The sequence below is a fragment of the Pygocentrus nattereri genome, chromosome 16 (assembly GCF_015220715.1).
Source record: "Pygocentrus nattereri isolate fPygNat1 chromosome 16, fPygNat1.pri, whole genome shotgun sequence".
Lineage (NCBI taxonomy): Eukaryota > Metazoa > Chordata > Actinopteri > Characiformes > Serrasalmidae > Pygocentrus > Pygocentrus nattereri.
Genome location: NC_051226.1, coordinates 33519724 through 33545215, shown reverse-complemented (window position 1 = coordinate 33545215; position 25492 = coordinate 33519724). Strand labels below are relative to the sequence as shown.

General features: G+C 38.7%; 1 protein-coding gene across 1 annotated transcript in view; it reads left to right on the top strand.

The window, feature by feature from the left end:
* scarb2c (scavenger receptor class B, member 2c) overlaps nucleotides 1-25151 on the top strand; it is a 57141-nt gene extending 31990 nt beyond the window's left edge. Inside the window, exons 9-12 of the mRNA XM_017686930.2 lie at nucleotides 4577-4650; nucleotides 19058-19109; nucleotides 20786-20938; nucleotides 22186-25151. Of these exons, the coding sequence (XP_017542419.1) occupies nucleotides 4577-4650; nucleotides 19058-19109; nucleotides 20786-20938; nucleotides 22186-22239 (333 nt within the window). The 3' untranslated portion in view covers nucleotides 22240-25151. The remainder of the gene's footprint in view (nucleotides 1-4576; nucleotides 4651-19057; nucleotides 19110-20785; nucleotides 20939-22185) is intronic.
* The last annotated feature ends 341 nt before the right edge of the window (nucleotides 25152-25492 follow it).

Genomic DNA, 25492 nt, shown 5'->3' with positions numbered 1-25492 from the left:
AGACTTGATTTTATTGACACACATGAAATGTGGGCACAGCTTAGTGGATCGCAGTCAGTCTATCACAGCCAGTCTGACTAGGGATATATTAGGAGAACCTTATAAACACTGGAAGTTGTGGGAGGAGGATAAAGGTGTGGAAAAGGAGTTTTAGGGGGGTTAAGCAAGGGGGATGAGGGTGATAAGAAGAGGGGGGTTAAGCAAGGGAATGCGAGGGGGATGAGGGTGATAGGAAGAGGGGGTTAAACACGGGGATGGTGATTACCCTATCAAAAGGACAGAGGTGCCGACTCCCTGCAAGGATGGCGAACATCAACACTCCTTGATGGTTGCCACCCTGGAGGGTTATATTGCTGACCATATGGTCAGCAATCAAAGGGCCAAACCAACAATGCAGGGAGTTGACCACCTTAGATCAGCAGATAGAAGCTTAATTTCTCTCAGTGTGTTAATGTTTAGGGCTTCATTTAAAAAAAAAAATTGGCATAAATATATATTTATTCATTTTTGTGGGGCTGTTTTATCATTAGGCCTGTTATTATTTTGAAATGATTCTATTTGTTCTATATAGGCTCCCAAAAATGAGCAAATGTGTATTTAAATTCCTTCAAAAGGTCCTTATAGTGATGCAAGTTTGTTGTAACGGTAGCGGTTAGGTAGAATTAGGAAGTATTTTTACAGACTAGTAGTAGTTTGGGCGGTATGTATATGTTGAGGTTAATGTAGCTAACAGCAATGAAAGTGTATATCCCACCAATTAGCATAACTGCATCCCTCATTTGCCTCAGATGGGGTCTATTTTGGGTGTTTTTTTTTTCTTTGTTTTTTTTTCTTTGTTTTTCATTAAAACTCTGCTCGCAAGAGCTCTGTTGCCTTTATATGTACTTTTACATGTAGCTGGAATCTGCACGTCTGTGACATGGCCTTCAACCACATCCTGTTTTGATCAGAGCTCTGTGCTCATGCATGGTGAGAATGATGTATTACAGGAAAACCAGCACATGCATGCAGATTTCACCCTGCAAAGTGACATTAGCGTGAGGATCGTTCCAGCTTTGCTGTCGCTGAAGCTTTGAATGTAATTTATTTTGTATTGAGGATGCACATAAATGTGGTGGATGTGTTTTATTAGCCTGTTTGTGCTGGTTTAGATGGAGCACCAGAGATAAGATTAAGCCATCCGCCACTTTAATAAGTAAGCCATAGCGAGGGGTGGAGAATGTGGGTGTTTTCACGAGCCTGCCAGATTACTTTTTTTCCCCCTTATTATCCACCATTCACTTGGCACATGGTGCAGGCATGATGCATACTGAACGTGGCGTGGCAGAGTGACTCAAAAGTCCACTGCCCTCTCTCTCTCTCTCTCTCTCTCTCTCTCTCTCTCTCTCTCTCTCTCCATCCTTTTCTTTTACACACTCATTCCAGCTTCGGCATGGAGCCATGTATAACATCTGTTTATACATTGGCATTCCGTTATTTTGAGATTTTACTATCTATTTTACCAATACTGCATTTATGGGAGAAAACATTTAACTGGTTTAGACCAGGGCTATTTAATTAAAATTCAGTTTCCTGGACAAATTTCCTCAAGCAAAGGCCTGGAACATCGTTGTGTTATGACACTAACTTGTATAGTGCCATATACTGTTTACCGAAGTAGCCGAGTAGGAATATCAACAATATCAAGGAATATCTTATACAGTCAACAACTGAATGTCAAATCAAATACAGTTCAATCCAATCAAATTTCAACAACATTGTCACCTTTTCTCTTTTTAGGGAACGGCATGCAATATAATCGGACTCACTTTCCTCTCTGACTGCTGTTTCTCACCTCGTCCCTCCTCTGTGTGCACCTCACTCACTCGAGGCTCAGAGCTCATCGTAATGCACAGATCTGATTGCTGTTAAACCGGTACCATAAAGGCTAGAAAAGTTGTGCTGATTAAAATAGGACCACCCTGTCAAAATTAATTTATAGGTCCAGGTCCGCATAGGACAGCACCTGATGACGCTACACCATATGCTATCCTTAGTGATTCCTAAGGTGTTGCTGTACTATCCTTAGAGGTTACTAAGGTGTTGCTAGGCTGTGGCTGTGGTATCCAAGGTGGTTGGCCAGGTGTTGCAAGGCTGTTGCTATGCTATCCTTGGTGATTGCTAAGGTGTTGCTAGGCTGTTGCTATTCTATGCTATCCCAAAGGTTGCTAAAGTGTTGCTAGGCCATTGCTATGCTATCCCAGGTTGTTGCTTAGATGTTGGTAGGCCATTGTTATGGTATCTCAAGCAGCTGCTAAGGTGTTGCTTTACCATTGCTGTGCTATCCCAGGTGGTTAGGTGACCGCTACTTTATCTCAGGTGATTGCTAAGGTGTTGCTCGGCAGTTACCTAACTGTATCAAAGCGTTAATGGCTGGCTGCATCTACAATCTTTTTTTGTGAGCAACAGCAAAGCTGTTGAACACAACAGAATGAAATGAAACATCTGAGATTAAAAATCTGACTTTTGTTTCTTAATTGTTCTCATGCCAAATTATGGCATAAATATAAAGCATGTTTTTTCCTTTCTGTAAAGCAGGACTACACACAGCAGTAACTTCTTATCAAATTCAGATTATAAGAATATATCTCCTTCTTGCAAACACAAAGATTGAAAATGTACAGTCTACACTTCCAACACAGTTGTTTCAGTGAGCTGCGAGTTAGGGTTAAGGGTGCTTCAGTCTTCTGCAGTGTTTACTGCTATGCAACGTGGCCAGAGTCTGATGTCATTTTTACACTTAAGTCATCATGTAGTGATGCAGCAATAGCTTTGGTGAGCTGAGCAAAGCAGGATGAATAAACTATTTAACCATGGGAGCCATTCAAGTGTTACTATCATGAATTACAGCAGGGCTGTCCTGTCATCCCGCTTTTGTTTCATTGGCCTGGCAATGTTATTGTGGTTATGGTTATGATCTAAAATTGGTCAGATTTGCAGTATGATTAGTGTGTGTGTGCGCGCATGTTACATCTCAAAAAAGTTTGGACACTGTGCAAAATGTGAATAACACCAAAATGCAATGACATATAAATTTAAACCCTAAATTTAATTAAAAATAGTACAAAGTCAACATACCAAATGCCCATTTTGAATGTGATGCCAACAACACGTTCCAAAAAAATTTGGACGGGGGCAACAAGACTGGCAAAGTTGTGAAATTCCGAAAAACACACTTGGTGGTTGGTTGGCAACAGGTCAGTAACATGACTGAGATCTCAGACAGGCTGAGTCTTTCAGAAGTAAAGATGAAGAGGGGTTCACCACTCAGTGAAAGACTGTACAGGCACATATTGCAACAATTCAAGAGTAACATTTCTCAACGTAAAATAGCAAAGAACTTTTGCTTTTCATCATCTAACAGTTAATCACTGCATCCCCAAATGCGAGTTAAAACTGTAAAACACAAAGAAGACACCATATATAAACAGGATCCAGAAATGCTGCCACCTTCTCTGGGCCCAAGCTCATTTAAAATAGATTTTGAGGAAGTGGAAAAGTGTCCTGTGGTTCGATGAATTTTGTTATAGTGTAGAGGGGCATTAATGTGCGTGGCATGAGTGATGTGCATATCTGTGAAGACGCCATTAATGCTGAATGATATATACATGTTTTGCCATCCAGATGACTTTTTTGAGGAAGGCCATGATTATTTCAGCAAGACAATGTCAAACCACATTCTGCATGAATTCACAGCAGCATGGTCTGGGTGTTAAACTGACCTGCCTGCAGTCCAGACCTGACACCACTGATAACATTGTGGTATTTTTCATTTCATAAAGGAGACCCTGAACTGATGAACAGCTGAAATCATGTATGAAACAAGAATGGAAAAACTTTTCACTTTAAAAACTACAGCAGTGTCTCCTCAGTTCCAAAATGCCTACAGAGTGTTGTTAAAAGTAAAGGTGATGGAATACAGCGTGGGTGTGTGTAGTTACCTGTTTATTTTATGATGAAGATAAGCTAACACAACCCCTGCTACCTCTCACCAAACCTATGTTTACAAGTTTCTTTACAGTGAACCATTGAATTCTGCCGAAATTCTGAGGGGGAAGTCTCAAACATTCAGTTTTAAACAGCATGTACTTTACACAAATATGATAACAAAAATCATATTCATCCCATGATGGAAAATAAATCATTCATTTGTGGTTTACAACTGTGACGGGTAACATTGTTGTGCTTGGTTTACTGTTGATAATATTGGCCTGGCTTTTGTTTGCTTTAGCCGTTTGGTCATGTCTCAGGTCCCAAATAATAGTGGTTGCTAAGCAAAATAAGCAGCAAACATCTGTCCAGTCACAATCTGTAATGTAAACAGTGAGAGCGTAACAAAGCTTAGGAAGGAATTGGCACATTAGACCGTTATACACAAAGATAAATATAAATGTAGTACAATACTCTGTTATGTCCGAGTGTCAAGTTGCTTTAATTGATTAATGATAGCTGTTGAGATCTTTAGCCTGATAAGATGTTGACAATGATGTTGTATCAGTATTATTAATGTTGGGTTTTTTGTCTTTTCTTTTCAAAGCTCACTGGACTTGTTTTGAGGGCAGCAAAGCGTCTACAGGTCAACGTCTTTGTTGAGAAGCTTCCAGTGTTCAGGTACGTGAAGCACAGTCCCAGAGATAACAGAGCAGAGAGTATAATAGCTTCATTACCTGACCATGTGTCTCTGATTCCCTATATCAATAATATGTATATCTATCTGTGTTCAAAACTTTGTGGACAAACTGACAAGCAAATGCACCTCCAGCATTTCCTCTGCAGTGAAGGGTGTTAATAGTGAGCTTGTGCTGCCGTAACAGCCTCTACTCTTCTGGGAAGGCTTTACTCTAGATGTTGGAACATTGCTGTGAGGATTTGATTGAGCATTAGTTAGGTCAGGCACTGATGTTGGATGGTCAGCTCTGGATCACTCCAACTCGTCTCCGAGGTATTGAATGGAGCTCTATCACGCCAGAGAACATAGTTCCACTGCTCCACAGCCCAATACTTGGGATCTTTATACTCCTCTAACTCACGCTCGACATGGTGACCAGCTTCTACAGCATCTCCCATTCTCTTAGAATTGCTTTTCTATGTAGCTGAATTAACTCTGTCTGGATACTTTGGGACAGTATGCATTTGTGTATGTTATACAGCCAGTGCCATAATTATTATCACCCTTGGTGAATACAGAGCAAGCAGTCTGAGACCACTCCAATGTAGAGAATTTCCCCAGATCCTCCAGGATGCTAGATCCTCTTTGTTGTACTCTTACTTCAGCTCCCCCCACAGGTTTCCCCCACAGGATCAGATCTGGAGTGGCAATGTAAAAAGTTTGGTTTTTCAGTAATTGAACAATTTTCGTGTGAGTTTGGAAATTAAATTTGAATCATTGTCCAGCAGGAAGCTTTTGGCCCCATATGTCAACAAGTCCATGGTACCTTGTATCCTAATAAGGTATCCAGAGCCTTTGGAGAAAGAATAGCCACAGAATGACCCCACATAAGAGTGGGAATTAGGTGCTTTTCTGTATAGCCTTCCTTCTTTACATGCCAAGCCCACGTTGAGTGTCCGTTGCCAAACTCATCTGACCATAGATCCTGTTTCAAAGTACTAGTACGTTTTATCACTCCAGGAGCTTACATTTGTGATTAGATGAAAGAAAAGGCCTTCTAAATTCTTTGTTGGCAGTTGACTCGAAAATTGTACCTTTTTTTTTTTTACCATCAAATTTTAATTTAAGTTTTAAAAGTTGGCTTCATTTTCTGCCTCTCGCAATCCAAGTAATCCCAAATGCATTCAAGGAAATCCAGGTCCGGACTGGAGTGGACAGGTGTTCTCAGTTTCTTTGTTTGATCAGTACGTCATGATCTTCTCAGCAGTGTGTTCGTTATCTTTCTGTAGAATTAATTTCTTCTTAGTCAGTCATTTTCCACAGGGTACTGCATGATGTTAAGATATTTGTACTTATTAGCCTTTAATCAACTCCAGACATTGTTCCAAACTTGCACTGATCCTCCGGTCCTGCTTGACTGGTTGCAGAAATGTCTTTGACGGCTTCTCATCACTTCGGCTTACTTCCATAGACCTCACATTTCATAAAACCTTACTCCACACCTCAAGCAGCCAGTCATACTGGCTTACTAGTCAAGTCTTCTTGTTCTTTGCCTGGTTTCTTTTCTCTGTGACGTTCTTCGTGAACAGCTACACATCATTTTAGACCCATAGCGCTGAGTCATCTTTTCACAGTGGAAAGATGGACAGAAACACCTGTGGATGTTTTCGGATACGAAGGAAGAGCTGTTTTAGAAAGAAAACTCCCAAGGCAACTATACATTCTGAACTTGTAATGATTGGCCGTTTTGCCTGGAAATTGAATAAACAGCAAGGTGTGTTTTACAGGTATTCCCTGATTCTCTGAACATCAACGCACTTTTATCTTGTGTTTTCTCTGATCTTTCCCATGTTGAGCAATGATTAAGGGAAGCTGAGCTCTGTGGCACCTCATACTTATATCACCAATACGTTCCAAAGTCTTATTTTATATACTTGTATGTATTTCTTGAAGTATTGTCAAATAGACTGAAGCTACTAGGACTAGAGATAAGATGTGTGAGGCCTTTCGGAACACTTTAAAGAACCTTTCAGTGGACGTCAACATTTGTAATTGAGATCATTTGTAATATAACAGTAATTATTGCGATATAATTTTCTTCAATGGAGCGATAAGAAATATTCGATAAATTTTCGGTATAGTAGAGCATCCTCACACTTCCACATTCTAGCAACAGCCGTGGCGTTTTCTACAGCAAGGAAAGCGACACTACTCTGCTTCGGCCACGAGAGGGCGCACTTCTGAGTTTTTCAACATGATGGAGGGCGGGGGGCAAAAAATGAGGAAAATGAGTCGCCAGATATACTTCAGGAACGTCTGAAGTGTGAGTTATACATTCCCTGTTTGAGTGGAGCGATCGGCGATCTGTTCTCCTGTCGCCAAGTGTGAGTGACGAGATCAGTGGCGTAACTCATCTCTTTCTGTAAAAAGCTTTAGCAGCATTAAACCACGTCTGATATGCACAACTACAGCACTGTAATAGCGCTCAGTCATGTTTTAGTATTAGTGCATTCCTGAGCAACGAAAGTGAAAGAAAGACATGGGTTCGTGTTCGTTACAGTCCTGATTTAAACAAAAGTAAACTGAGGAAGCTGTGAGGCATTAAAAATTCCGAGGCAAGCTGTGGTTATCATTTACATTTTACATTTACGGCATTTAGCTGACGCTCTTATCCACAGCGACTTACAATTTGATCATTTTTACACAAGTAGGCGAAGGTAGTGTTAGGAGTCTTCCCCAAGGACTCTTATTGGTATAGTGTAGGGTGTTGACCCAGGTGGGGGATTGAACCCCAGTCTACAGCATAGAAGGCAGAGATGTTACCCAGTACACTATCCCAATCACAATTATCACAGTTATCAGCTGACTAACTTGAAGCAGCGCTCCGTCACTCACATAACACGCCGAATTGATGGTACTGTAGATCAAACATGGAAAAAAAAGCACTGATTTCAGTTAAAATGTACCTAAAAGGAGGACTCTGTTTGTCTGATGTTGATATATTGCGGTTCACCCCTTAAACTACTATGGAGAAATCCAGTCGGCTGTTAGCTGGTGAACACTGTCATATGCTCTGACATGGGTGTGGTAAGAGTGATGGCAATAAGGTGGTGTGATCCATCACTGACGTACCAAGCCAGCTAATGTTTGCTGTTCGTACTAAGTTGACGTTGTTGAGCAACTAAACAGTTTAGCACTCATCACCAGACAGCTAAAAATAATTTCTTTTCTTTCTTAAATTATGACTTTTCCAGCTCACCAGACACTTTCTCCCACTGTCCCATGACAGAATTGTGAAATGTTCCACTGTTTGGTGAATGTCATGATCTGACCATAAAGGGCAGTTTAAAACAGCAACTGACCATTCAGGAGCAAAAATCCAAAAAAAAGCCTTCAAACTCGCAAGAGATAATGATTTGACATTTATCGATATCAAACAATATGACATTTTCTATCGTAATAAGATTTTTGGCCATATTTTGTGAAGGTTCTATAAACCTTTCATACCAACAAATCTCTTTTTCAAGTATGGTCATTTTGGGAGCCAAACATGGTTCTTCTAAGGCATAGTCCAAAGAACCAGGGTTCTCCTATGGTGGCCAAAGCCAGAGGCCTCATTTAATGAAAGTGTTTGAATTTAATTCAAAAGTTGTTCTTAAGATAACATCTCATTTGCCTGGGAATGAGCAACACAAATACAATTCACATGCTATAATGCCTGCAGCACACTTGGGAATTGTTTGTCCGACAGATTGGAAACCTGCACGGATCTCTGCATGTTTACTCATCAGATTCATGTTTTATAAATTAATACATTTGCCATTAAACATAGCATCGTTTTAAGATCAAAGTTGTACATATCTGGCTTCCATAAATAAGGCCCTAGATCCCATGTTCTGGAAAACCTGGAAATGTATAATCATGGAAAACACTTGGAAAATAAGAAAATATTGTAGAATATACTTTTTTCCCTTATTTTAGAATAAAATAAGCTTAAGCTGCTAATCCCTAGGTGGAGTGTCCATTCATATAAACTTTAGTTTGGAATGCTACGTATCTGGACAGATAGGCCTACATGGCTGTCGGAACACTTGGAAGCATGAGGCTACATGAATACACGATGGCTTCTTGCAAATATAACATTCTCTTCTAATACCCCACTTTTCTGATGCTGTGACCCCACTTTTGTGCCGCAGTCATTGGACACACCTTTCCCGGCGCTGTGTGGGCAGGTCGCCGGGTCGATCCCCTGACCGTACGTGACTAAAGTGCACTTGAGCAAGGCTCCCACCCCCCAACTGCTCCTGAGGTGCTGTGGATAGAGCTGCCCGCCACTCCGGGCAAGTGTGGTCACTGCCCCCTAGTGTGTGTGTTCACTAGTGTGTAAATACAGAGGTGAAATTTGTAGGACTAAAAAGGGTCACTTAGTCTAGTCTAATATTTTAGAAGAACTTGTGATTAGGGGTTGACCGATATGTTTTTCTTGATCGTTATCAATCAGGCAAAGAGACCTATAAACACAATATATGGGGCTGATATTAATTTGCGAAAAGATAAAGAGAGAGATTTAAGACGAACATCGATCATTTGGAGACAGTTGAACTTATTCGCATTTATAATCACTCCAGCTGGTTTCCTGAAACTTTTAATCTACAGAGATAAACTGTGAAATACTGAAAAGACAAGCTGACTCGCTTCCCAATCGCCATTTTATTGTTCAGATTTTCCCTTTCCACCTTAAATGGTGCAGCAGTTACATTCTGGCAAGTCAGGCAACATTCAACAAAATTCGAATAAGAAGCTGGCGAATGAGAAGCGATTTCAGACTCGTAAAACGTCAAACGTTCAGAGACGTTTTACGAGAAAGTGTTATATTTGTGGAAACATTTGTGGAAATGTTTCCTGCCAGAGATGCGAGAAAAGCCACTATAGCTGAGCTAAAGCAAAAGGCAGAGCAAAGTAAGTCTGCATTTTCATTTGTTTTAGTCTGTAGTGGGACATTAGCACTTACTGAGACACATTTACAGCCATGATGGTAAAGCACTACTTCAATAAATGGACATAAAATGTTGTGGCTCCAAACATGGTTTGATTTTTGTTGAAAGGGCAAAATGGCAACATTTGGGTCGCCAACATCTAAGCTAGTTGGGGCTTGTTAAAGGTTGTTTTGTTGGTAATGTTGCCATTTCAAAGTGAGCTTTTGTGTAGCCTAGCCCTGAAATTGGTCCTGGAAAATGGTTTCTATAAAAAGGGAGGCCCTGAAAAAGCTACTGTGGCACCTGTATAAGAGTATACCATGTGGTGGGTGATCAATTTGTCATGTTTAACTGATTAAAATCTGTCTCCAGAGTAGTTGGTGAGTTGGCCATAATGAAGTGGATCAGCATGTGACATTGGAGCTTTGTGTTCTGCTGTGCTTACTATCACTGAAGCTCAGTGCTGCCTTTATTGTTGGATGAAAACGCTTGATGTTTTGTCACAGTAATGAAAGAAGGCCAATGTGAAGTATATTACTATTTATGCGTTTTTGTGTTGTGAAGTGGATTTGCAATGCAAGCAAAATAAGAAATCTTCAAATTTTTCAGTTTTATTTTTTTTATCAAAATCTTTGCATATCAGAGTAAATGCAACAGCATTAAGAAATCATGTTGCCATTGGAGAAGAGTAGATTAAAAGTCAGAAAAATCTGCTTATTTGGCATGAAACAGTTAAATATACAGCTCCTTTTAACGTGGTGTGGGCCTTGCCACGGCTGCTATGATGACATGGTGACTGAGGCTTTGGCGTGAACGAATCCAGCGTGGAAAATGCTCTTTGACCCCCCCCCCCACCCCCCCCCTCCCCCTTTCCTGCACAGCCACGGCTACAGCACCATCACTGGGTTGCACTGGCCATGTGGAAGTTCTTGCTCAATATTCTGAAAAGATTTACAGCTCACTGAAATTGTACACACTCTCAAAAGAGAGGTCAGTTAACAACACATTTGTTGTGTTTGCACTATTTTAAGATATTTTGTCGTCTCTGGCATGCTCTGTTATTAGAATACATCTTTTTCAAAATCTGTAAGATTTAAATAATGGGTAATGGGAGGAGAACCCCTCTTCATCTTTATTTCTGAAAGACTCAACCTCTCTGGGATGCTCATTTTATACCCAAAAACGTTACTGACCTGTCGACAATTAACCACCAGGTGTTTTTTTTTAGCATCACGCAAATTGACCAGCCTTTTGTTCCCCTGTCCCAAAGTTTTTGGAACATGTTGCTGGCATCAAATTAAAAACGGGCCAATATTTTTCAAAAAACAATAACATTTCTCAGTTTCAACATTTGATTTGTTGTCTTTGAGCATTTTCAAGATTTGCACATAATTGCATTTAGTTTTTATTTAAATTTTTCACTGTGTCCCAACTTTTTTGGAAATGGGGTTGTATATGTATAAGCTTAAGCATCAAATGTTCTGTCTGTTGTACTGTTTTCAGTTAAATGCAGGTCAAACATATTTATGTACTCTGCTCTCTATTTTTAGTTGCACTTTCCATACCGTGTCCCCGTCTGTGTTTGCTTTTGCCGTGTGTATGTATAGATTGTGTGATCACATGTCTGAATGGCCGTCTGAACATAAGCAGATGTTACTCAGATTGAATGTGAGGAAGTGTGATTAGAGCAGAGGAAGCATGCTTTATATTCTGCAGGTCATTGTGCTCTAACCTATGGCTCACAGCATGTACACACCACACATATGATGTCTGCTATCAGTTGTTTGTTTGCTCTCTACTTCAGACGTTTTAAAATACTTCGTCTTCAGATGTGGAATGCGGGGGGTGGGGATCCCAGAGGACTGCAGTTCAAAATGTGGCTGAGAACAGTGATGTTTATCCACTAACAAGGCCAGACTAAATGTGACCCAGATTCGTAATCAAACGTCGCCACCCTCTCATCTTCTAGAGTTTCTCATTGTGCTTTAATTCCTCCTTTTTTTTACTAAACGTATGTTTGATTTTGCTTGTTTTGACTGCTTTTAAGTGCTTATCTTGACTACTAGCATGATGCTTGTTTTTCATTTTCTTCAGTCAGTATTGCTCCTTTTGCAAAGTGCCTTCCAGGCTTAGTTGGTGGTTTTGATGTTTTTTTTTTACAGAGCCCATTTATGGGGGGGGGGGATTCTTCTCTTTCCTAAAACGAGTTTTTAATATTTGTTAACATTTCAGATAGTTCACTGCTCAGTCCATGTGGTCCACTTAGCAAAAAAGACTGTTTTAATGCTACTACAAAAATCCACATATTTAGGAATTATGACCAAAAGTATGTGGACGCCTGGCCATCACACCTAAATAAGCTTGGGCATTAATATGGAGTTCCTTTTTTGCATTTTTAACAGCTTCCACTCTTCTGCTTTCCGCAAGAGTTTGGGGTGTGTCTGTGTGCCCGTTCAGTCAAAAGAGCATTTGTAGCAGCCCCGCTCTGTGAGTTTGCATGGTCTACCGCTTTGTGACTGAGCTGTTGTTGCTTCTAGATACTTCCATCTCAACAATAATAACACTTACAGTTGTCTAGGGCTGAACTAGCAGGACAGAGATTTCTTGGACTGCTGTGTGGTAAATGTGTCTTATGACAGTGCTGTGTTTAAAAGTTACTGAGCTCTTCAGAACGATCCATTCTACTCACAGTGTTTGTCTATGGTGATTGCATGGCTATGTGCTTGATCTTATACACCTGTTATGTGTGGGTGGGGCTGAAACACTTCAATTCAATAAATAGGTGGGGTGTCTTTTGTCATATTGTCTTTATCCATCTTTTTAGCCTACAGCTGTTTAGCGGTGGCCGTTTATACCTTAACTATAAAGAGCATTTCTGCTTTTTGAATGAGGTGTAATACATAACAGCCAATCAGAACAGAGCTCATTTACATATATCAGTCTTAAAGGCACAGTCTTTATGACTGTTTTAGTGTCCACACAGCCGATGTAAATGGAAAGTAGGATGTGGGCCTGTTAAAATTAGGAGTAATGACTCATTGCGAGGAGGGCCTGGGTTCGATTCCCCGGCTGGGTGACCGGGGTCCTCTCTGTATGGAGTTCTCCCTGTGTCTGCGTGGGTTTCCTCCGGGTTCTCCGGTTTCCTCCCACAGTTCAAAGACATGCAGTCAGGCCAATTAGATGTGTGAGTGACTGTCTGTGTCTGTCTGTCTGCCCTGCGATGGACTGGCGACCTGTCCAGGGTGTATCCTGCCTTCCGCCCAATGAAAAATCTAGGTTAAACTAGTACCAAAATAACCCAGTGATTTTTATTGAGGTGTTTTTGATCAGTTATCTATGTCCGTACTAAAGAACAGTAAACAATTCAGGCTTAAATTCTGACCTTTGAGGGGCCAAAGTTTACAGATATTAAAAATCAAATTGTTCTCATCCAGACTAGAATAGTTCTTGCTACAGATGACCGAAATAACATTTACAACATTAACAATAACATTTAGAAACACCTGCTGTAAAATATTGACTGATATTTTTTTAACTGAACTTAAGATTCTGCCAGAACTTCTCTAAGAAGCTTAAATGAACAACATAATTATTTTAACATCTACAACATCTGCAAAATCAACATGGACGACAATACTAACAATGACAACAGCAGCAACATTAATATCTACAACAGTGTTATGGTAATTCTTAATATCAACAATAACAATAACATTTAACATCTGCATCAACAATATTAAAGACAATATCAATAACACAAACATCAGCAAGTATGATAATAAAAAACAATCAATTATAACATCAACAATAGCATTAACAATAACAATCTTAACAAAAATACCAGCAAGCGCAATGTCAACCTCAACAATACGAACAGTAGCAGCAACAATATTAACAATATTATCAACATCAACAAGAACCATCAACAGCAGTATCAACATCAACAATTTTAATAACAACTCCATAAACAAAATTATCAACATTAATAACATCCAGCAAGAATATAGCAACAATAACAATATTACCAGCAAAAATACCAACATGCAACATACAGCAATAACAGTTATTACAGCAAATGACTAATATTAATATTTACTAGTATGCTAACAATTACTAACCACTAAGAGTTCAATTTTACGGATGAGATTATTTTTCTGCAGCTGAGAAAATGCATTAGTTCGTAGTCAGTTTTTTATACCGGTTTTTCAGCTGTAGTATCTTTAACATGAATTTTAACATGCAATAATTTGATTGAAGTTCATAAAGCTGCTCCTGATTGCCCGAGTGTTTTCTGCCCTGCAGCTCACCTCAGATAAGCAATCCGACATTGCATCATCAATATAAAATGCCACTTACTGGCTTTCACCCAAAACACTTTCAGTGCAGCCATTGCGTTAGTTTTGCATCTAAAATCCACAAGCGCTGTGCATGCATGCTACATTTATATTGAATTAATCTGATTTAAAAAATCTATAGCCAGATCTACTGTCAAAATTATCATTGTTCTGGTTTAAGTAAATACCTCACTGGAACTATTTAGCTCATCACATGAAATCTTGGAGATGTGAAACCTAAATTTTCAAACTAGTCTATGGTTTTTTCAAGTTATCTACCCAAAGTCTTCTCTGTTCTCAAAGTTTGAATATTTGTAAACAATTTGTAAACAGTGTGGCCTCTACTTACCTACCTTATCTACTTGGTTCACATAATTGGCTAAAGATTATGGTTGCAGTGATTCCCATTAAACTTATGGAAGCTGTTAAACAGGCATATACAGTCGTTTAGAAAAGTTTGAATACCCCAAGTCAAATAAAAATAAATTGTATAAATTCCTGTACAGTGAACTAATTCAATAATTGGATTTATTAGTTTACAGTTTACAGTTGAGGTGTATGTATGACTCAATTATTGGAAAAGTATGGCCAATCAGTTTTCAGCAGGGATTTGTCAGACTATTGATCGGTGGTTATGAAATTTGAGTGATACATACATGTAGGAATTCTCTAGCATCATGGGAGCGAAAACGAGCAAAACGGGCGTCACTGTGTTCATATTGTGGGCAAAGAAAATTGTTTGTCATGCAGTGCACTTGGACCGGCAATAGAAGTATTTTAGAAAACATTTTTACAAACTAGTCTCTGAATTTCTACTATATTGTCTTGGAATTCATTTGGAAACAATCTGCCAAGTGTGCAAGAAATAATTACAAAAACATAACCTTTTCCCTGTTATTGTTACAGAACATGATTCAATCTGTGTGAGTTGGGGAATTCTGACTGACTGAAAGGGCTCTAAATCTATCAGAGATTGTCCATGTAACGTGCCAAACAGATTCAGGCAGGTGTAAAAGAGAAAGGAGGCTTTACTGATAAAATCACAGTCCCAGGTCATCATCACAAAACAGACATGAGTCAATTCCAGAAAACATAAAGGCAGAATCAGTCCAAAAAAGGAAAGGCACAAACGTGGTCAAAAATACAGGCAGAAGGTCAAAGTCCAAAATCAAAAAACCAGGCAAACAATCTGAAGGGCAGGGGAAAAAGGGCAAAAAGTCAAAGAACAAAGGCAAAGGTCATACACGAGAAACATACACAAGAATAAACGCTCAGTAGATCAACTGATTGAATACACTATTTCTCAACATCCCTATTCTAAAGCCCGGGCTTATATACCAAACAATGTTTGTCATATGACGCATAACACAGATGATCCATATTAGTATTCGGGAGAGCGAGAGCACTGATAGGAGCGTGAAGTCACGTGAGGAGTCAGGTGACCCCCTGGAGAGTTGTGGGAAGTTGAGTCCAGGTGTGAGTATCATTGTTGATTGGCTGTATGGAAGTCATGTTTATCTCCCAGATAATTCCGAATCCAACGAGGCACTTGGAGGATACATGACTGTCCATGTGCGACCAAATATATGTAGAGAATAAAAAATAAATAAATAAAAAAAATGAGAAAAAATTCTCAGTAAAAATTTCCAATAATTTAAATAATCAAAAACTGGGTATGGAGTCAGCAATGGGTCAAAAAGGTTTTGAGCTTATAAACCGATATTCACAAATGTGCTGAAATTTGTACTGGTGTTTGAACAACTAAATACGAGTAAATCAAATTCACAAACGCGTCAAAATATTTTGAATATATAGACAGGATTTTTGAATGTGTCAAAAAGGTTGGTCTTTGTAAATGAAATGTTGTGAATATGTTAATCAGCTCGACTCAAATGATTTGCGTTGTGCCAGACCATAAAATCACATGAAAAGTTTGACGTTTCAAGTGTGTTAGTACAAATCCACAAACACATCTCCCTTTCAGTTTGTGTGAAGCTCTTTTTACAAGTACACATTTTTAACCTTGCTGTGACAGCAAATTGATGGACCAGTAGGAAAGCTTGAACTGGTCTAAACAGAAAGCGAGTTTGACTTATCCAATCACAACCCTGCCTGGTTGCTGTCACTCAGAGCTTTAGTAAGCTGTTGGTACCCACCTCTAATGGCGCTTTGACTGCGGCCATATGTGGACATATTTGATTCCAGCAGTATGTATACATGATGGGTAATACAACAAATCACTAAGGAAATTTGTAAATATCATTTCTATAAGCTCAAAACCTTTTGATCCTTTTTGACTCCATGATTGGGAAATAGTTGCTAAATTAGTGCTTGCCTCCTTATTGCCACAAACATTGTAAACTCTATCAATAAAATGTTAGCATTAGTAAACAAGGCCTTGTTGGGCTTATGGTGCTTGGACCCCATGTGATTGCCACTTGTGGCTATATTTAACTTTATGTATTCTAACTTATTAATGTCATGGCAATGTGATAACTTCTTTAATGCTGTTTTATTAACACAATACACTAACTTTACCTTTATGCAGGGGCTCACAGCCTTTATCTGTAATAACATTAAATTTATTAATTCATGGGCTCATTAACTTGTGTATCATAGTGCTAATTGGTGCGGCATAATCTTCAACTGCTTGTCAGCTGCCTCATAGCTTCTGTGGTAAAACTTTAGAGGCATACTTCAGACACCAAAAATATCTTAGCTAATCATCTATATTTGGAGTGTAGTGTAATTCAAAGTAATTACTAATTTAAAATTTACACAGAAGGTGACTGCCGGTCTTACTTTCGCTTCCTCGCCTTTACCTTCCCTCAGCATTAGGCCTGTCCGAAATCAACTGCCAAATATCAGTGTTACATATGTAAGTTAATTATAGATGAGAATTATGCAATGCTTTCAGACCATGACCTGCAGAAGTCCAGCTGATAATCAGCCGCCGTGTCTTGCTGCTGTTGGACTTTCGTATTGACAGGGTTTTCAGTTATGTAGGACATGCGGCGCAGTGTTGGTAGAGGGTCGGATAGGGTTTCGGAATGTGCCGTATGTCCGCCGGGCCGATTTGTGACATAAAAGAAGGAATGTCCTGCACAGGTTCCTCCATGATGCAGCTGTAGCTCTGGCTGCCCTCTGGGCTCATGTCCTGGAACAGAGGTCACAACACCCACCTAAATCATGTGCCAGTATGTGAAGGGAGAACATCACACCATCTCTAAAATTACCACCACAACACATGAACCTCCTGCTGCCGCTTTAAGTGCTTGCGCAGATGTCAGAGTGGAGGGTGTAGTGGGGAGTGTCGGTGTGTATGCTTGCCTGGTTTTTACATGCTTGTAGCTCCATGTGTCTTTTAAGACGAATGCCATTGACCATCATGAATGTCTGCATAATGAAATGGTTACGATGTGAACAAAGTCATTCAGAGTGGTGTAAAATGCTCAGTTCATGTGGTGATAGGAACCAGACGTCCACCTCTAAAATCTCCCTCACAGAAAGTTGTTACATGAAATGGTTATGAATTCACTGCCTGACGACTGAATCTCTGCTCTACGATAGTTTTAAGATGACTTTGGCCTTAAATTCCTTTGATGGTGGAGGGATACATATAGAAGCAAAATAGTCCCAAAAGAAAATGTATTATTTCAGATTTTCCGTTATTTTCCATCATCGACATTCCATATAAACTCAGAAGACTCGTGTAGGTTCACTGGTGCTTTTGGACAGTAAATAAAATGTCTACATTGGTGTTGTAGTCATGGCGACTCCTGGTTCCCATCACCACCACTGTAAAGACATCTGAACCACTTCACACCAAACCACTCTGAATCACACTGTTTACATCTCAACCACTCAATTGTGTGGGTATTTAAAAAGAATTGTGTTGAAAAATAATAAATGGATATTAATTCAAGTGGTAGCACTTATTAATGCACATGTAACAATTGTAGGGGCCTGGTATTATAACGTGTTACCCAAAAAATATTGCAAATAGATACTTAGTAAGTATGTAACAATGCAGCCAATCATATCGCTGTTGGTTCCATTGACTCTGTATTGAAAATGGTGACTTTACAGGAGAAGGATAAAACTTACTTTAATTTTAATGTAAGTCAATGGAACCAGACGTCTTTCTTAGTCATTTTGGGTCATTTCTTTTGGCTCATTCATCATGAAATTTACACACGATGTAAAGGGCAACAGCCATACGTCAAAAACTGAATACACATAAAAAAAAAAAAACTAGATTTTTTTCCACCAACAGCAATATGGTATATGTGGCTAGAACAATATGATAATGTGGCTAGATTTTATGATCTGGCCACTATAAAGTAAAAAACTTTTGTTTCAGATATATACTTTTATTATGTTAAATATCCTAATTAACCAGAAATGCATTAACAAAATATTAACATATTTTCAGGCACTTCTTACTTTTGCATTGAATTAAGACACCACTGTATCACATGGAGCTGAGTTCTGACTTTGGTGAAGTGTCAAATCCTTAATCCAGGTTAACACATTTCTCTTTTGATGCGCCTGTGATTGTGACTTGCCCTCTATTCTTACTGCACTTTACCCTTAATAAACTCATCATAATAACACTTAAATTACTTACTTTCTTTTTATTATGTTTTAAGATTTTTTAATCTTTATTTCCACACTGAATTTGCCTTGCCTAGTTGTGTACTTGTAATATATTAAGGATATATATAGATAGATAGATAGATAGATAGATAGATAGATAGATAGATAGATAGATAGATAAGATACTTACACATATACAATAAATATGGGATGCTTCATTATTAGATAGTTTATTTTATTTATATGTGTGTGTGTATATCATATATTTATAGGCTATGTGAATACAACAGCAATGATATATGTATGTACTGAATGTGAATCTGGGAGAAAGTTTTAGTTCACGGTTTTAAAATCCTTCCCTAAAGTTTTAATAGTGATTTGAACAACATCTTAAAGGCTGAATTGAATCCTTACAGTGTCACATTGTTTTGTCATTTATTTCATATTCATATCGTAGCCATTGATCATTGTTTTTCCTCTTTCTGTTTCTCCTCTTACAGCCAAACAGAAAACGTCAAGACTTTGGTCTTCCCAGTCATGTACCTTAATGAGGTAAAGTTTTCTGTATATGTTATTTTCTTGTTATTCTGCACAATAACAAGTGTGTGTGTGTGTGTGTGTGTGTGTGTGTGTGTGTGTGTGTGTGTGTGTGTGTGTGTATATATATATATATATATATATATATATATATATATATATATATATATATATATATATACACATACATACACATATATACATACACACACACATACACACGCATATATATATATAAATCTTGCATCTCCAACAGGTCCTTTGGAATTATGTCAAAAACTGAAAAATGATGACAAAGGAGATTTTTCCTCTGTATATTGCCGTTTACTTGAGTATGTTCTACTTCAGTGGGTCCAGTTACATTCAGTCTTCATTTGATAAGCTTCTTCGATAGAGAAGTTTTTGGAAATGTTCATTTTCCCCATAGAGATAAGCATCTTAGACCCAGAGATCCTTATATGGGCATGACACAGACTGCGTAATGACGATCAACACCAGAAAATACGTTTAGTTTTGTGTTTTCGCACCGATTTTCTCTATAATTCAGTGTGTGAGATGCAAACAGAGTGGTTTGGTGTCAAATGGTTCCGATGTCTTCACAGTGATGGCGATAGGAACCAGGGGTCACCATGACTAATATAGACATTTCATGTAATATTCAAAACCACCAGTGAACCCTCACGTGTCTTCTGAGTTTATATGGAATGTTGATGATGGGAAAACCATGGAAAATCTGAAATGATACGTTTTCTTTGGGATCTGTTTCGCCTCACAGCTCCCTGCATGTATTTCTCCACCTATTTTAGTCGAGGTCTTTTCTCAGAACTATCATTAAACAGTGTCTCAGTCATCAGGCAGTGAATCCAGAACCATTTCGTGTGGGAACTTTCTGTGAGGAGCTTTTAGAGGTGAACGTCTGGTTCCTATCTCCACCACTGTAAACAAATCTGACTTGGTGAGTTTCTTTAGAATAGAGTGTTTCACACCAAACAGGATTCCTTGTTGCAACAAGGACGTTCCTGGAGGAACGTAATTTCACTCCACTGTGTACTTGTACATAGATGGAATGACAATAAAAGCCACTTGACTTTACTTGACTTGACTTGACTTGACCTGCAATTTTTTGCAGCTGCTCTGGAATTCTTCTGTTTATTGAAAGACCACCTCTTTATAAACATTATGTCCACTGTTCTGATTTCCTCTGAATTGTCCTCAATCAGCTGGGAGATGAGGATTAATGTATTTGTTCCTGAGGGTTTTAGCTGGGATGGAAGCTGCTGCAGACTGAATGTGATTAAGGCTCGCTGTGCTTTTTTACATGGAGCATCTCGTGCTGCTTGTGCTGCTTCTGCTTGTTGTCCTAACTTAATTACACACAAGCATCTGTTGCTTTTGGATGCGCCAAGATCAGACTTCCTCATGGTGCTCCCCTTCTATCGCGTGTGAAATGGGGAATGCCTCAGAAATGAGGCGCTCCTTAACAAGAGAGGATAGGGTGCGGTAGATTGTGTTCGGTGGACGTTCGGGTTCCTGAAGGTCGCAGGGACCATAGAGGATGTCCGCAGAGGTGACGGGACTTCACAGGAAAGCTCTGTGTTTTTTCAGATGGAAGCTTCTACGTTTTGTCTCCAGATCCGTGACCTGTGCCCTGATTACCTTGTCCTAAGCACTGCCTCCCTCTTTCCTTTCAGAGCGTGCTCATCGACCCGGATTCCGCCAGGAAGCTAAGTGCTCTGTTGGCCAAGGCCAGTGTGGTGATCAACATACCCTTCATCGTGATCAGCCTCGGCATCATACTAGGTGTGGTCTTCATGGCGCTGTTGTGCTGTCTGAGGACCCCAGAGGTGAGACCCCCCCCGGTATTTTCCAACCCGTTCCTTAGGGACGACCAGGCAGTCCCCATTTTTACAAGATGTTTTGGTGTTCTTGATCACTTGGGAACTTTTAAGTTTTAAGAACTGGTTTAAGGTTTTAAAGCACCGCTGTATTAAGGTGAAAGTTCTACACCAAGTAAAAGAACCATACATCCAACCCAAGAACCATTTAGAAACATTTAAGTGTATAATTTACTTATTTGTTATAAATAGACTTTATATTTGGTGCAACTGCTGCATGAACCACCTCAGCCAATATTACATACCACTTTTTTCATGATACGTTGTGGGGAGTGGGATTTACACATGAAAAAATATCAATGCTTATATTACATTCAATACCACCTTTATTAGAGCAATAAAAATGGGTTTTTCATTAATATGAGTTGTTGCACATCGTTTTGGTTTAAGTTGAAAAATGACAAATTGAGATACAAGGTTATATACATTATATAATATACATACATACATATATACAAGGTTATATACAACTATATACATTTTTTTTCTAATCTCAATATGCTGCTGTAGACATTGAAAATAGCAATAGTTTTGTCATCATCTAAATATTTGTGAACCTCACTGTAAAATCACAACTTATTGTATAGAATTTGTTTGTATTTATTCTAGTATTAATATTTTTGTATTGTATTTATGGTTATTGATAAGTATCTTTTTAAATCTTTCTTTCTCAGGAAAGTACTATAAACATATACATCACTGCTATTAGAAGAAAACCTTGTATCTCCAAAATTGTAACTTTACAGGAGAAAGAAAAAGCTTACTCTACTTTTAACGTGAATCAGTGGAACCAGAATTTTTCCCAGGTCAATTTGGGTCGTTTCTTTTGGTCCATTCTTGATGAAATTTACAAAAATGCTGATTCTGCATTTTCTCTATTCTCCTAAATTTTGGAAAAATGGAAAGTTTTCATTTTTGTACATTTCCATGAAGAATGGGCCAAAAGAAATGACCCAAAATGACTTGGGGAAAATTCTGGTTCCATTGACTTGCATTAAAACTAAAGTAGGGCTTTTCCTTATCTAGTAAAGCTGATTCACGCATGAGTACTGGATTGGGAAATGCTATTTTAAACAAACAGATCGATCCGTGGGACAGAGATCTGCCTCACTCACTGCTCAAAAAGCATTTACAGCAGTGAAGTTTGAGACAGTTAATAAATGAATGTTTCTTTTTCTTTCTCTCTTTTCCACCAGAGCACTACTGCTGAACGCCAGCCCTTACTGACCTCCAAACTGAGCGGAGAGTAGTGTTTTCTGGATGCATCAGTGGGAGTGTTTATGCATTCTGTGGACTGACGGTAGCTTTCGCACTGAATCAATCAACTAACACTTGTTAATGCTTGTCGACACAGTATTTGACCGTTTCGTCCGTCATCGTTTGCCAAGCATCGCCACACGGAGTCGGATTCAGGTTGAAGTAAGAAGTTGCCCTTTTTATGTAAGAACTGTTTGAGTTTTTTGTTTTTATTTTTATTTTTTATTTTTATTTTTATTTGACGTTTTAGTGCAATAATGAGCACCACAGCGTATAGGAGCATTGTAACTGGCTAACCTTGCACATAGACCTGCAGTTTCTAAATACATAAAATTATTTTCCGCCACTACAGCTTTAAATGGACAGACCTAGACCTCTTCCCAACACGCTGGGACAGTACACCAGTTTGTTGGGTCAATAAGAGACACGGACATCAGACATCCGAAGACAGAGTGGTTATATTTTATTGACACGTCAGGTGAAATTGTTATTTTGCATCACAAATGGGATCAGGGCAATAAAATTGGCTTGTGCAACACACTTACCATCATATCCTGCACCGTAGTTACACCACTCTGTCTGTTTGTTTTAGTCGCAGGTTCGACACACAATGCTAAATTTAGAAACCTGTCAACACACAGTGTCCACAAAATCCTAAACTGATTGTAATGATGGTCACACTGTCCACAGTATCCTAAATTTAGAAGCTGACCATCACAGCGTCTGCAGAATCCTCAATGTCCGAACCGGCATGCACATTTGTGCTTCTGCAAGGACGACTGCATATGGTATGATTTCATCATTGAGCCAAGCAGAGTCTGATTGGTTCACATTGAACTCAAGAAAACTGTGTACCAAAGCACATGACTGGATTTCCTTCATCACGTTTCCCTTAGTTTCTCAGTGGCAGTTCAGTGGTGCTCAGTTGTGGCAGTCATTTTTTATCAGAAAACACAATTGTAATTTTTTAAGTCTTTGTGTTGCACAAATGTTGAGTATTGTTTGTGCTTAAAGCCCCAGAGAACCTAGATCCATGTTTTCTTTTTATATAATTTTGATGCCACTAGATACATGTTTCTGGGAATGACTTTGCAATACTCCCTAAATGGCTGATCTACTTTGCCAAAATTCTCTATTTTTGGTATAAAATCAAGACTGCTCTGGGTTGTCCTGCCTTCACAGCTTTAACAAATCTTAATTCCCTCGCAGGTTAATAGAAACTTAAGGCCATCACTTACTGGACATGGCGCAACAGCATCTAAAAATTTAAAACCATTGTTTTTAATCACTACATCAAGGGTCTGGGTTCAATTCCCCGGGCGGGCGGCCAGGGTCCTTTCTGTGTGGAGAATTAAAACCACATGCAGACCACAGAAAGCCATGGTAGATGCAAAAATGGTATCTTGTCAAGTAAAATTATCTTAAATCTAGTCAATAAATCGAATATTTCTCCTGTCGAGATTGTTGTAAGCTTATATTAAGATTATTTAACGTTTTTATAGATATTTTAAGTTTTATAGAACCTTTTTAAAAATGTGGGCAAAATTAAAGCAAACTTATCCAGCAGTATAGTGGAATAATTTTACTTGATAAAATTACCTAAAACACTTAAATAATGTCTGGAAATAAGATAGATAAAGTGCACAACCATCTCAAAATAAGAAACATTAGATATATTGGCTAGATTTCAGATCGTTTCACTTGACAAGATACTACCTTTTGCAGTGCAAATGCTCACAGTAAGTTACCTCAGCTAGCGTCACTAGCCTAGTCTATTTTAGCTTGTATCTTTCAGGTAGTAATCTGATACCAAGCGTGATAAGTGATGCTGAACACTTTATTTCATTCAGTTTATACAATTGGAGTGTAAAAATTAACTAATGTGGTGTTGTGGGCCCTCCCTGCTGGCAGTCTATAGCTGCGCAACACCGCGCATCTGGTGTGTGGTAGCCTTTAGAGAGAAAGCTAACAACCAAGCGGAAGCTAACCTCACAAGCATAAAGCTTGCTTGTCTGTCTGCCTGTTGTCCATTCGTTCATTCAACAGGCCACACCAGTTCAGTTTCAGTGGAAGTGTTGGACAGCGCTGTCAGTCTTGGGTGCTCATCTACATATTAGGCCACACCCAGACAGTTCCCAGTTCTGCTAAAGCCATGTTTCTTTCTTTTTCTCATTTAAAGCTGAATTTTTAATATAACACTCAATTTGTGTCATACGTACATTTTCAATATTTTACACTATGTTCTCTGGGACTTTAAGAATGCTCTGATTTTGTTTTCTATTCATTATTTTTCATTACTTCCTTTATTGGAGAGCTCATTAGGGGTGGAAATCTCTAGGCATCTCACAATGCATGGTTTTTTCATGCATCTTGAATAGGAATTTTAAGCCCACGTTTTGATCGTTTTCCTGTATTTGACAGTCTTCTTTAGCCTAAATTGTATTTGCATGCAGCCTAAACATGAACTAAACAAAACAATTGCAAAAATGTATCTACAATTTATGCAATATAGACTATACATGGTATACAATATAGGCTGTAGAATGAGAAATATTTGGACCTATTGGCAAAAACTTTTACACATAAGCCGATATGAAATCTCTTGAGAAAATCACGATGTGACTAAAAATCGATTATTTTTCCCACCCCTAGAGGTTAATATCTTAACTAACAAGTGATCAGTGCTCCATGTTTGTGCTAGAGATGTACAGTTTGCATTAATCATAACTTGTTGTGTATGTGTACTAATACTAAAAGAGTGCACTGATGCTGCTGATGCAAAATGGCTTTAATTGTATCGGCATATTTGCAAATGTTTAATGACATTTTACAGAATTGTGTATTCTTATTCATATTAATCAGTTCTATGATTTCTGCCGCTCTATGCAGTAAAACTGTTGAATTAGCTCAGCGTCCATTTGTAAACTGGACTCAACACATTTTAGCAAATGTTCGTTTAGCATTGTGGCTTTTAAATAAGAAAGTGTTTGCTTTTTGTCGTCACTTCAGTGTTATGTCAAATATTCTCTTGTAGCTTTTGTAAGTGGGTGAATAACTGGTGTGCTGATTCATGAATGGAGAGCAGATGAGGAGTATTCATACCTTTTTATAGAGGTATATATCCTGTAAAGGTAGAGAACGTGGTCATTATTAGCAATTGCAAACATGAAAAATACGCCTACCTTCACATTTCACTTTTTTGTTATTACGTTATTACATTATACGCATATGGTAATGTGTTAAAAC